The following is a 15,053-nucleotide window of genomic DNA, read 5'->3' as shown; positions in this document are numbered from 1 at the left end:
TCCTGTCACTGCGTTCTCATCTCCGTAGGACAAACGTGACACAAACTGGCAACCGTCCTTTGACATGAGCGATGATGACGCGCCGCTTACTCACTCATCTAAAGTCTCCCAACTCTCAACTGAGTTTCTCACACTGACTGTACACACACCAAGGTGACTCACAGAAAGTTTCGCTTTTTTTTCCGATTCAACGTCAGTAAATGTGCAGTCAGGGGTGTTGCAGGAGGGACAAGAAGCACACACACACAAAAAAAACCCAGGGGTTCCAAATTAAAGGGGCCCCTAGAGGGGGGGGGGGTGACGAATGACTTACTTTAGTCTAAAGCAATGACCGTTTAGATAATGTGACACTACAATGACGACACAACAAGGCTCCAACGGGCAGCTTCCTGCTTCGCGATTTCAGAGCGGCGACGCGTGAGACTCGGTTGTAGAATATTTTTGGTCAAACTGTTTGGCTCAACAGGTGGTGGGATTGTGCAACTTGGACTCGCTGTGGCCACTGTGGACAAAGGAGAGGGAGATTGCCAGGAATGAATAACTGCTCTGTCTCTTTTTTGCCATTGATTTCCCCTGAAAGCAGAGAGTGGACAGAGAGTGAGAGAGAGGGAGAGAGAGAACTCCTGGAGACTTGGATGAAAAGCTCTTTAGAATCCAAATCCTGAGAAGGCCCTCGCTCTTTTTTTGGGGAGCAGCTCATTTTCTGCACGTAGCACCTCAATCGCCGCGCCAAAACACAATTTCACCACACAACGGTGGAGTTCAGCAGAGTTCGGCGCGTTTTACGCTCGTGAAGTCACCCAGAAGAATCTGAACTCTGCATTAAGAAGCTTCAACCGGCACCGTGTGGAGGTTTTTCACCCATTGGACGATAGCGTCCACTCATTATATATAAGTCAGGAAAATGTTATAAATCATTGTACCATATACCGTATATTCATAGTTTCACCTGAAGAAGCTGAAAGACCATGTCCATTTTTTCCCATACAGTCTATAGATACACAGTTATCTCCATTTTGATTGTCAAAAGTTTCAGAATGTACAAAAAAAAACAGTCCATATCGTCCCCGTCGAGCTAAATTTGCTACGAACCAACTCTTGTTGTCTCTTCTACTGATACGGTGCCGTTTTGCTCTTAATTCCTCGCCGCATCGCTTCAAAAACCTTTGGTTAAATTATTTACTGACTGTATGTTTACACGGTCACATGCTTGATTTTCTCGGCAAGCCAGCCTGACTCCAGACTCTAATAAGCTGTCAGCCATGCAGACGCTCTACAGTCGGCGTCTGCAGAAGTTACCAACAGTGTTTAGCAGTGAATTTTAAGAATTTAGTGCTGCACTGTTGTCAGAAATCACACGGGCGTCTTTCCTCGGACAACACAGCGACCACGAAGAGAGTCACGAGCCGTCTAAACTGTACAGCACGTACGAAAACACTCGCTGTTTGTATCTTATCTTATAGCTAGTGCGCGTAGACAGGCGTAGATAAATCGGCAAGTTGTCCGATCCTCAATCTTAGTCAGACTACGGCCTTAGCTGGATTAAACTGTGCATGTTAAACTGTTTATTTAACCATTTTCTCTATAATAATCATTTACTATTATTTATTAACAGTTTTGTTATGTGTATTATGCACATATTATTCAATAGTATTTAATAGTCTTTATTATTTCCTTACCTTAGTTCTGCTTTTCTACCTTGTTGTGATTGTCGGCAGCTGTAGCACATTTGCACATTTCCCCATGTGGGGGAGAATAAAATATTATCTCATCTTATCTTTTTTTTTTGCAAATTTTGCTTGCAGTGCATCATTCCTCTATTGTAAACTTGACTGTTGACAACCAGCGTCTACTATTGTGTAGTGTTTTATGACTTGTTTATCAATGCAGGGACTGTCTGACGATCACAAGCATGTTTCACTTTTGGATTTATTTTGATTTTATGGCTGTAGAGTGAGTGAGTGAGTGAGTGGGTGAGTGAGCTTCTGACCCCCTTTTTTCCAAGATAGCTTTCACTTTCAATATCTGGCTGTTATTCAACCATTTAGGTGTTTACCTTACTGAGAAACTTAAGCTGGTGAATCTTATCTTTGATTGGACATTGGTCGTTCCGCGGGAAGTCCCGAGATGCTACCGTAATGATGAGTATGTGGGTGCAAAGCTCTATTTTCTCAGCTTTTTTTAGTATCCATCCATCCATCCATCTTATACCTCTTTAGGGCGAAAGACTATAGTTTGGAATTTTCTAGATATCACAAACAATCTAGGAGTCACGGTAATTTAAAGGGTTAAAACTGTGCTTCTAAAAACCACGGTTGTGACAGTGGACGGAGGGGGGCACTGAATCCCAATCTCGCCAAGGGCACCAAAATGCATCTGGCCGGCCCTGGTTAAGGATCATTTAAATCCAGTTTTGTAATGGAATAAATATTTGCAACAAATAGATGCAGAAGTTATCTTTTATTGGCTGAAATTTGTCATGATTTTGTATACGACTGTACATAACTAGACACCACCAGAATTTACTTTTCGCCCATTTCACACACACATAAACACACACACACACCAGCAGCGTTATCATTGTCCAACAACAAGATATTTTCAACAGTCTGAGTCACGGGAGGGGGGGTGGGGGGTGGAGGGGGGCGTGTCTGTGCAGGAGCGTGATGGAGGCGTGGGCTTCCACTCAACAACAGCTGACAGTCAAATACCGGCAGCTCTGCGTGTCTGTGTCAGACACAGCGGAGTGGAGCCTCTGTGGAGAAGTTACGCGCTTGCTTGGAGGCGAGTTTTTTTATTTTGACTGCGCGCTCAAGGGGGGGAAGAAAGAAAACTGCACGGACGGAGACGGTGCAGGAGGAGCTGGATCACAGGATTCATCCATTCATTCACTCATCTGCTCTTGTGGAAGTATCGGTGCTGTGCGGAGGACGAACAGGAGGCGAGAGAGAAAGAGAGAGAGAGAGACGCGCTGCACGGAATGAAATGTTCGTCGACCGGAGGAGGATTGTAGTTTGACCGAGGTGAGGCTTTCCACGCGTGGAGGAGACGCACGGCGCGTAACGGCCGAGCATGGAGCCAGACTGTTGTGACATAAAATATGTGCAGTTAAAACAGAGGAGCGGGTGAAAACACATGCTTCTCTGGTGTCTACCCTGACATTTTAGGTCTCTATAATTTGCAGTGTCAGCAACACCTGCCTCATGTTTTTACAAGTAAATGTTTTCCCTGCTCTGATGTTTGAACCATTTCGCCTTTACCATGTATTCACTAAGGTATAATATCCACACATGGCATTACATGCTTTAATATGTTAACATCTGCTTTTAAAAAAATCAGTTAATGTGTGTTAATTGCAAAGTTGTGGCTAAATAAATGAATTTCTGTATTACACGACATTTGACTCATGCCATGTTATTCCTGTTGTAAATGTTGATTGTAGTTTCACAACCTTTTAATCCCACCTTGTGGATTATATGCACAATTTGCATACGTCAAACGTGCACCTGAGTCATAAAAGTGTCATTTTTTTTAAAGCGTGAAGGATTGTGAGCCAGCATGTGTTTTGGTCTTTATCAGGTATCCTCTGTAACCACAGCTGTTTTCTCTCTCCCCCTCTCCTCTCGCAGTCACCGCTGACGGCAGAGCAGAGGCAGCTCTGTTGCTTTCCAGTTGGACCATTGTTCCCGAGGCAGCTGCTCTTTCGATGTGGGATACAGTTTTGGTTCTTTCGCCAGGCTGAAATCCCCCAGGTTCAGGACCTCCCTCATGGCAGCCGTGCTCCTCGGGCTGCTGCTTTTTGCAATGCAGTCTCCCCCCATCCCCTCAAGACCCACGACTGACACGGGGCCACCTTCGCCTCCCACCGCGACACCCACTGACAACGGGACCGCCGCCCACCCGAACGGGACTCTCCAGCAGCTTCCTCAGATCATAATCATCGGCGTGAGGAAGGGGGGCACGCGGGCGCTCATCGAGATGCTCAGCCTGCACAGCGCGGTGGCGGCGGCGCAGAACGAGGTGCACTTCTTCGACTGGGAGAGCCACTTCCAGAAGGGCTTGCCGTGGTATCTCAGCCAGATGCCCTACGCCTTCCCCGAGCAGCTGACGGTGGAGAAGACGCCGGCCTACTTCACGTCCGGCAAAGTCCCCAAACGCATCCATCAGATGAACCCGGACATCAAGCTGCTGCTCATCCTCAGAGACCCCACCGAGCGGGTGCTCTCGGACTACACCCAAGTGTTCTACAACCGCCTGCAGAAGCACAAGCGCTACCAGCCCATCGAGTCCATGCTCGTGAAGGACGGCAAGATCAACCTGGGATACAAGGCTCTCAATCGCAGCCTGTACTACGTGCACATGCAGAACTGGCTGCAGTATTTCCCCCTGCAGAACATTCACGTGGTGGACGGGGACGAGTTGATCAGGGATCCGTTCCCCGAGGTGAAAAAGGTCGAGCGCTTCCTCAAACTGGAGCCCCAGATAAATACGTCCAATTTTTACTTCAATAAAACCAAGGGATTCTACTGTTTGAGGGACCACGGGCGGGAGAGGTGTTTACACGACTCGAAGGGCAGGGCGCACCCTCGCGTGGCGCCGGACATCCTGCAGAAACTCTACCAGTACTTTCACGAACCCAACAAGAAGTTCTTTGAGCTGGTGGGTCGAACGTTCAACTGGAAGTGAACGTTTGAGACGCGTTGTAATCTTGGCGCAGAGTCGCTCGGGGGGATAATCTCCGATATACTAACAATGTCGACGACGGCACGAGGCTGGTGTAAATTTGAAACTAAATCTATTTTTGTACCTTTGTGACGGGAATATGATTGAGCCAAATATCAGGGCAAACTGCAGCTCATGACATGCTCCGTTATTGCATGTCTTGTTTGTTTTTTTGGAGGATCTTTCCGTCTCTCTCAGCTCGTCGGATCAAAGCAGGAGACTCACTCTGACTTTTAGACCAGTTACTCAAAGACAAGCACCAGGCTCTATTTGGATATTGTCACACTTTCTTCGTTTTTCCTCTTCACATAATAATGACGTGATTTAACCTGTAACCACTTTTCTTAGGGACCTGCTGCTATGATTTTTCTCCTCGGTCACTTTACTGAATATGTACGTGTTGTTCCTTTCTTGTAAGAGTCAGTCATATAAAAGCTACGAGAACATCATTATGAGTCATATAAAAGCTACGAGAACATCATTATGATGGACTGTAAATAGAGTTTTTTTAAGTGAAGAATTAATATCATAATAAAAGATGTATTTTATTTTTAGCATGTCTGATGGTTTTTCTTTTTTGGTCCATCCCCAATTTATCTATTTCCTTCGTGCTCGGATCTAATCTGAACAGGATTACAGGATGTGTCTATAGGTTGCATTTACAGCTGTGGATTATTCGATCACAGCTCTAATTTACCTTTATCAACGAGGCTTTTGTCAAACCTGTACGTGCGTTCTGTCACATGCACATTAAACAAAGGTGCGGTAAAATCGTTAAGGATCTTCCGCGGTGTTGAATTTCCTGTTTGTCAAGTGGCAGAGACTGTGCTCTTTGTCCATCTGATGACACAGTCCACCGTGAACAGTTTCGTCAATTTGGTTACGCACACACAGATTAAAATACGCTCTCCTGAATTGGGATTAGTGTTAAATTAAGAGCACACGAGCACAATCAAAACCAGGAAAAAATGTCTGCGTTGTTTATGCCCAAGGGTGCGATCTTCTCACTCCAAAAGAGGCAAGGGATTATTTATTCCAGTCTTCTCACTGTCTCAAAGACATTTAGCTCCAGAAACCCACAGTCGCGAATTTCATATTTGAACGTGGCCTAGATTCACTCTGCAGCTGAGCTCGTGTCAACCTCAGTGGCCCCGGAAATGCAGACCAAAGCAAAAAATCTGTCTTACGCTTCTCACCCTCAGAGCTAGGATGAATAAAATTCCCCTCATCTTTTTCTACTATTTGCATCTGCACGCACTTTTTTTTTTTTTTTTTTTTTTAATAATAATAACGATAGTGTCGACTATCAGCAGTCAGGAGAAAAAACAGGTTGGGCTACAAAGTGTAGGAGGAAATCAGGAGACAGAGTAAACAGAAACGAGATGTGTGGAGGTGAGTTATGAAGTGCAGCTTCATCTCTTCTCGTGTTATTTGGAATGGGCAGAGATAAAATAACACTGGTATGTTCGTTTTTTCTTCCTGTTTTGACGGTGTCATGTCTCCAGATTGCACTTTAGAACAGTGACCTTTGGACGGGTGCGCTTGGAGTTACTTACTCTCTAAAATCAAGAAAATAAACTGTCGTCTTTCTTTAGGGACTGGACTAGATCCAGCTCTTTGTTGCTCTTGAATCAACTTTGTATTATAGACTTATATAAAAGAGACTACATAAACTTTGTTTAACCCTGTAGGAAACAATGGATGTGGTTGTGGTGAAAGTTAGTGGTTTGCTGGTCCGTGAAGAGACATTTCCTCTTCAAACTTGTCGGATGCTTTCATTCCTCCTGTTTATAAGATCATTCTCTAACATTCAATCAAAGATTCTCTTAAGAAAATCATCACACATTTCCATAGCAGAACTTCTTCATAGAGAGGACATGACCCCCAGATTGAGAACCACTTGACTAAACTATGCCGCTAAATCACCGATAATAGATTGCTGCACCCGCACTCATCATTTTATTCATTTAACTATTGCGACACATTATTTAAAAGAGCCATTGTCTGTGGTGGTTTGGCTCCACCCCCTCCCATCCCTCCGCTATCCTTATCCTGTCAAAACTGCTGCTGGAACTGAAATTTCAGGCTTATTTAAATATTAGAAACCACTTCTGGAACTTCTTGTAGGTTCTTTTTTACTCTTTGCTCGGCGTTGCTATCGCGCTTCTGCTTTGCCTCCCATTGGTCGGGACGTGAAACAAGTCACTTCCTGTGCACGGTGCATGGAATGTCACCGGGTGACATGAGATCTGAGAAATGCAGTCCCTTAATGAGTCCCTTAATTAAGCAATGTGGGAACTCATTTAGTAATAGTGTGAAAGTAATGGACATTCATTTATTTTGAACAGTTTGGCTGCTGGGAATTTATTTTTATTTTATTTTGGTGCGTCGTCCAAATTTGCCTATGAGATATAATCACATCAGAAAACTTTTATTTTTAAATGACCTTGAGTGACTTTTTGTTGACACGTTCACATAGAAGATTCTACTTAATGCAGGCGTTTTACTTACATGTATTAGTACTGCATAAATACATGCATTAGAAGCAACATAGGCTTTGACTTTGCGGTTTTAAATATGCACTGCTGCAGTATCGAGATCAGTAGTGAAGCTGCAAGCCATGAAAACAATGGAAAGAACTAATAAGAACAGAATTGCTGTAGCGTGTATTACATTTACAAAATTTAATTTGATCTCCAACTAACTTTTATATATATATATATATAAGATATCGATCACAGCAGTAGTATGGAATCCTTTCTGATGAAAACACTCCCCGCAGCCCTCGCTGTTATTCTGTCTGTGCTCAACATCAGAGTAGCATCTATTAAGAGTTCATGAACGCCCCATTAGTCTAGTCAGCTGTGCAGCCCTCTAAAGTTTTACAGTCGCAGATTTCCCTTAACATCACCTAATTAATCTCAGCCACATAATTAATTTGCCTCCTCGCCCCACACGCAGCGAGCGCGGCAAAGTGGGGGCTGCGACGAGGATAAATCGTCCTCCTCCTCCTCTTCCTCCTCCTCCTCCTGCACCACTACGAGAAGTTTCTGGACCATCATGGAGTCGGTCGGCCTCCCCCACACTGCTCCTCCCCCCCCTCTGCCTCCCGGCCCACACTCGTTGTTCCTGAAGGGGCCTGTTTCCTTCGAATCACAATCAGCCATTCTGGGGTGTTTTCTAAGGATGATGTGAACCGATGGAGCACGGCCCCTTCCTGCAGTCGCCCGGGCTGCAGCTCACTTTAATTGGAATAGATTGTTTGTCCAGTCACTGTGTGAAACCCAGCAGAAATAACACATGCATCCACTCTTTCTTTCTTTCTTTCTTTCTTTCTTTCTTTCGTCTCCTTTTCTTTTTCTCTTCCTGTTCGCTGAAATCCCCCAGTTTGTACCTCGCATGTAAAATTTACAGTCACAACATTATTATTTCAGGTGGTTGTGGTGCCACTTCCTGACTATAAGCACCAGAAGGTTTATTTATGATAAATGCATAAGTTATTGAAGCTTTACAGCTCAATTAGAAGCCTTAGTGTTCATGTAAACAGCTTTTTCTGAGGTTGCCAGATTGTGGGAAATCCTCCTCCAGCATGATTCTGAATAAACTGACTGATCACTTATCTTGTGTTTAGGGGCTGCCGGACATGGATTTTCGTATTGCTGGGTAATAAAGACACACAGACAAAATTAAAATATAGATCCCTTGTTATTTTGTGCAGCGTTCAGCTCGCCATGGTACAGTTTGGCACGCTACGCGTTTCCAATGTAGGGTGCGTGTGGGCCAAATACGTAAATTAGCTGTTTACTACACAGGTGACTAATGTCACACGGTGTTGCACGCCAATAAATTCCAAAAGGAAAGAATAATTACACAGTAAACAGAAAGAAAGAATGGAAGACATCCAGTTGTTGTTACTTCTTCGCATGTGGCAACAAGAGGACAAGGTTTGTCTGAGAGAAAACTTCAGGCTGCTTGGAAAAACACTCCCTACCGTTGCACATATACAATATAAAAACATTTAACAAGATCTGTGTGGGGAAAAATCATAATATAATTTAAATTAAAAAATCAGAACAATGTAAAAACACACTTAAGAGAAACTAGTTACACTATACATATGCCAGGAATATACACAATAATAAGAGCACAAAGCGTCAATAATAATAGAAATACAAAGAATAAAGATTCTTAAAAACACAAATCCTTCTGAGACAAAGGTGAAAACTCACATTTATTATACAATTGCACACAGAATAGAAAAATGTGCATGAACTACAGGCCTCTATTTAAAATTATGAATGAAATGTGGGTTATTTAGAAGAAACTCGAGGTGTGACTGACTTTAACCCACTAATTTCATTAGAGTTGCCGATTGTATTGTCCCCCATTCCCCCCTTGCCTATTCCAGTTGCCCAGTAACTCTCATATTCGTTGACCCAGAGGCGAAAATGGACCTTCAATACACGAGAGCCTCAAAAAGGCTGAATTAGCACAAAATCTAGATTTCAATTTTCTGAAATCTCATGTTTTCAGATAAATTTAATACTGCTTCTTGTTGCATTTTGCCCAAGTTACCACAGGTTGGCTTTTACCGTACTGACTGCTGCCAGTACATCCATAAAAGATGAAACACTAAAGATAACATGTAGCTTTGCATCACCACACTGGCGTTAACACAGAGTCCCACATCAGATAACGCTGCTTCTTTATGACGAAAGTAACCTTGAAAACAAGCCATAACAGGTAAATAGATAGAAACCTTCCCATTCCCATGTTATCTGCAGCATCGACATCAGCCCGTTGCAAAGAGGAAAAGAATTGAGCTCTTAACAGGAACAGGTCGCCAATTCAAATCCCAGGAATGGAAGGAAGGGTTGAGGGGGCCAGAAGTTAACTGCTGTCTTCTGTGTTCACCACTAGTGTGTAATAAGGATGGGTTAAATGCAGAGGTCAAATTCCCTTTCACTAATTTAGTGTGTGTGCAAAAAAAACTGTACAAATTCTTTAATCTAACCTCAGCAGCGAGCAATGATTTGAAAAATGCATAACTGCACGTCGGTTTCCGGCAATGCAATTCAGCTTCAAATGGGTAACTGCTGGAAGTGAACAGGTCTGAAAAATGTTTTAAGGCTTTTGACTCCGTCGTCCATTCATTACCCTTTCAACGCTGAAGTGAAATGAAAGAGTCTGCGGGGCGGAACCGTTTACTTTGTGGTTTATATGAACGGCTGCCTGTATCTTTATCTGAACACCTTGAATCTCAGAGCTCAGGTAACTGTGAGATTTTCAGTCTCTGACAGAATGTGTATATTTTTTTTGTATAATGGCAGATGTATTATGCCTTTTTACATATGATTTTATTTATTCATTTAATTGATAATAATACATCTTATTTAAAAAGGCACCTTTCATAACACCCAAGGACACTGTTCATTGAAATTATTATCACTGGACATCTATCTATAAAGCAAGTTGCGTCTTCTGTGTGTCTGTGTGTCTGTCTGTCTGTGACAGGCATATATCACTGACCGTCTTAAGGAATAATTTTTATGAATTTTTGAAATTCAGGAAATGATCCATTTGCCCTGATGGACTTTGACGGTGAGCTGACTTTTTTTTCCTCAAAAACAAAAGGTATCTCAGAATGACTTGACATTTACCATCATAATAGTCGGCATCACCCTGAACAAGGATCCATTGAAAATATTTGTAAACCTCTTAAGGAATAATTTTAATGATTTTTTTGAAATTCAGGAAATGATCCATTTGCCCTGATGCACTTTGACAGTGAGCTGACTTTCTTCTCAAAAAGTATCTCGGAATGACTTGAAATTTACCATCATAATAGTCGGCAACGCCCTGAACAAGGATCCGTTGAAAATATTTGAAAATCTTTTAAGGAATCATTTTAATGAATTTTTGAAATTCAGGAAATTATCCATTTGCCCTGATGCACTTTGACAGTGAGCTGACTTTTTTCTCAAAAACAAAAAGTATCTCGGAATGACTTGAAATTTACCATCATAATAGTCGGCAACGCCCTGAACAAGGATCCGTTGAAAATATTTGCAAACCTGTTAAGGAATAATTTTGATGATTTTTTGAAATTCAGGAAATGATCCCTTTGCCCTGATGCACTTTGACAGTGAGCTGACTTTCTTCAAAAAAACAAAAAGTTTCTCCGAATTACTTGAAATTCACCATCATAATAGTCGGCATCGCCCTGAACAAGGATCCGTTGAAAATATTTGCAAACCTCTTAAGGAATATTTTTTATGAATTTTTGAAATTCAGGAAATGATCCATTTGCCCTGATGCTCTTTGACAGTGAGCTGACTTTTTTCTCAAAAACAAAAAGTATCTCGGAATGACTTGAAATTTACCATCGTAAGAGTCGACATCACCCTGAACACGGATAAGTTGAAAATATTTTCAAATCTCTGAAGGAATAATTTTAATGATTTTTTTTGAAATTCATGAAATTATCCATTTGCCCTGATGCACTTTGACAGTGAGCTGACTTTTTTCTCAAAAAAAAAAAGTATCTCGGAATGACTTAAAATTTACCATCCTAATAGTCGGCATCGCCCTGAACAAGGATCCGTTGAAAATATTTGCAAATGTTTTAAGGAATAATTTTCATGAATTTTTGAAATTCAGGAAATTATCCATTTGCCCTGATGTTCTTTGACAGTGAGCTGACTTTTTTTCTAAAAAAAAACAAAAAGAATCTCGGAATGACTTAAAATTTACCATCGTAATAGTCGGCATCGCCCTGAACAATTATCGGTTGAAAATATTTTTAAATCTCTGAAGGAATAATTTTAATGACTTTTTGAAATTCATGAAATGATCCATTTGCCCTGATGCACTTTGACAGTGAGCTGACTTTCTTCTCAAAAACAAAAAGTATCTCGGAATGACTTGAAATTTACCATCGTAATAATCGGCATCGCCCTGAACAAGGATCCGTTGAAAATATTTGCAAACCTCCTAAGGAATAATTTTAATGAATTTTTGAAATTCATGAAATGATCAGGAATTTATCATTTTTTTTATTTTTGCCTTTACTTTCCTTATCATGCATTACCATAACTGAAAAATCTTCTTCAGCTCCCACTATAGGAATACATACTTCCTACGGGCAGGTGGTACAGAGTTTCAGAGCTGAAAGCCCTGATCCCCATGATGGCGAGGTCGGTGGAGAGGACAATAACAATGAAGCATTTAGCGACTTACAAAAGAGGAATAAGCTATACATAGAAGACGTCTTGAAGAAAAAAATATAATAGATGAACGGTGGACTGACAGAGGGTGAGCGTGCAGAGGTAGATGTGGTGGATATAGGGGGGTTTTTGGTGATTAAACGGGCTGTCGAGTTCTGAACCAGTTGGAGCATATGGGGTGATTTAGCAGGAAGACCAAAAAAGAAGAGAGTTACAATAATCGATGCGGGAAGTGATGAGGCTGTGAACCAGAATGGCAGCAGTGCGGGGGCTGAGGGAGGGGCGGAGACGGTCTATATTTGTATTTAAGTAGAAAGAACATCAACATGTTAATATAGGTCACGTTGCGTTTTACTGTTGCCTCATAGCAAAAAGGTTGCAAGATCGAATCCCCATTGCACCTTCTTGTGTACAAGTGGGGTTTCTCATGTAAATATGCCAGATATAGACATTGGCTAAATTATATCTGCTGTCCTTAGACAGGTTGATGATGACAGTACACTAAAAGGCAACAAAGGCAAAAAAAACAAGTTAATCCAATCCAGACGTGCAAGTAACCTGCATTCTTTTGAATGGCCATCAGGGGGCGGCACTGTCAGTTTCTAAAAGTAGTCTGTTTTTAGCAGAATATTAGCACATTTCTTACTGAATTGATGAATCACTACGTTTAGGGTTCTTCTCAATACAGGATAATATCCATTTTGTAAATTATGGTCCCGTTAACAGTCAAACAGATGATGAATTAGTGAATGCTTTATAGGACGGGACTATATGGTGAAATCAACAGTGGGTGTCACTGGTACGATGCATCCCATTGCTTCTTCCTCAGCTCTAGCCCTTCATCCAAATATGGTCTCCTCCTGTTTTTACAGAAAACTAGAATGGCATCAGTCGAACTCCAAAAACTGGCCAAAAAAACACAACATTTTCACCTCGATCCATGTAAAATGATGCAGAAATAAAGAAATCAGTCTAAAATTAAACATTCACGTCTAACCCTACAACCTTTTAGGTTCAGGACTAAGCAGAGTGGTAAATCAAACATTCTGTGTATTTGTGCAAATTCAGTATTTCATTTGAAAAAAACTAAACAAATTAATCTTTTGGCTATAAAAGAAAATGAAGGATTTCAGGATCCTTCCCATTTCCCCCCGTATACACACAGAAAGCAATTCTGGTAGTAAATGACGACATTACAGGGAATGAATTGAATCAGCTAAATAAAATACCACCAGCGTATGACTCAAAGTTATGATTCTCTCTCAGGCAATTACACATGTCATCAATTTCTCCGCATGCTTATGAGCGTTTTTTTTTTTGTTTTTTTTCCCTGTGCTACAAATAACATTTATAATATTAGATCAGGAAAAATGTGGGTTTTACCTCAGAGTCAGAGGCTACATCAGTTTGTGTGTTTCTGAGCTAATGGGACATAAATACGCGTGTTATTGGTAAACTAGACTAAAGCCGGCAAAACTGGTGCAGCACTGTGTGATGTATGTACAGTATGTGCACATTTCATCTTTGGCTGGAGTGCTGCTGCTGCTGCTGCTGCTGCTGCTGCTGCTGCTGTTGTGTGTCACTCATCTCTGTGTTCCGTTATCACTCATTTCCTGGTATGGATTCCTCTGGCAGAGGGATAAGTCTCCATGGCCAAAGACAACGCTCACTGCTAACAGACACCTCTTCGTGGGTGATGCACGACATGGATCAAGGCAGGCAGATGGTCCTCCATACATGTGTGGTCCTCATGTTGTGGGGACCACACATGGGTGCAAGGTTTCAAAAAGGCCATATTAAGTATTGTGTCATAAAAACCCAGCAAAGGATGCCATTTTAAATAAAAAATGTAAACAGTCGACGAAGAAAGTACAGGCTGTGCACGATGTGCGTCATTCTCCTGAGGTTGGATGCAGTTAATGTGAAAGGTAAGAATATATAGGCAACAGACAAAAAGACACACATGAGCATAACATAAATAAATAACCTTCATAAGACACATGACATTGTTTGTGAGCCTGGATTCTCAGGAACTCAATCTGAAGAACAACATGAGCAATTCACTTAGATGAACCAACTCAACCCAATTCACTACATAACAAATATTGTGTTACTATGAATGAACGAAAGTCTCAAATATAACCTTTAAATACAAATTGCCGGCAGAGAAAAAATAAACACACTTCATATGAACCCAAAAGGATTATGAATGAAGTGAATTTACAAAGACGAAGACTAAGCACAGTTTCTTTGAAACTCTTGTTTGTTTGTTTTTTTTCAGTTGACGAAAATGTTCTTTCAATTTTAGTTGTAATTACTTTTGTTTAATATAATAACCTTGGAATGGAACCCACAAAGACAAATTTCTATGTACTCCTGTACTCTTGCCTACGCAAGAAGACTCAGGTTCACGACCCAGTTAGAACAAGGGGTTTCTGGGTTTTCTCCGGTTTCCTCCCACAGTCCAAAAACATGCAGATTAGGGGATTAGGCAAATTGGACCCTCTAAATTGACCATAGGTATCTATGTCCAGAGTGTACCCTGCCTCTCACCCTACGTCAGCTGGGATTGACACCAGCGCCCCTTCAACCCTCATGGAGGATAAAGTGGTCTAAGATGACTGAGTGAATAAACTATGGTTGGGTTTTTTGCACATAAAGCACCGAGTTAATTCCCTGCTCGTAGAGTCTGGCTCAACGAAGACTTGTCTGCAGCTGTCGTCGATCACGTTAAAAACGTAGTTGTATACAGATGTTGTACACAGACAACATGTCTATGTGCAACATCTGTTGCTGTATGCTTCCAGTGTTTACCAGAAAAATAAACAGCAACATTTTTTTCCGGGGCTGTTCAAATTCATCCGCCATGACGTTAACTTACAGCTTATGTGGACACGTTGAGTAATGTCCCAATGTAAGTTTTGCTTCAAAGAAAACATTGTCCCTCTCTCTCTCTTTGTCCAAAAAGACAAAACTCTGCTCGTTCTCCAGGCATTAAAACAAAATGTTCTTTGCATACATGTGGCAGATGGTTCACATCAAAGCTGAACGACATGCAAGATCACTCATGGTTCACGTTACATCAGTGCGGTTTGCGGTGTGTGT

The 15,053-nt window shown here is 41.7% G+C and overlaps 1 protein-coding gene across 1 annotated transcript; it reads left to right on the top strand.

Annotated features, from left to right (window-relative positions):
- The first annotated feature begins 3,741 nt into the window (after positions 1-3,741).
- On the top strand, positions 3,742-5,068 carry hs3st1 (heparan sulfate (glucosamine) 3-O-sulfotransferase 1). The gene has a single exon (XM_083890704.1). The coding sequence runs from the start codon at positions 3,769-3,771 to the stop codon at positions 4,684-4,686; it is 918 nt and encodes a 305-aa protein (XP_083746830.1). The 5' UTR covers positions 3,742-3,768; the 3' UTR covers positions 4,687-5,068.
- Positions 5,069-15,053: the final 9,985 nt, after the last annotated feature.

This window comes from Microchirus variegatus, assembly GCF_963457635.1.
Source record: "Microchirus variegatus genome assembly, chromosome: 6".
In the NCBI taxonomy this organism is placed as follows: Eukaryota; Metazoa; Chordata; class Actinopteri; order Pleuronectiformes; family Soleidae; genus Microchirus; species Microchirus variegatus.
The sequence above is the reverse complement of the archived record's forward strand: the minus strand, read 5'-3'. Positions and strand labels throughout refer to the sequence as shown.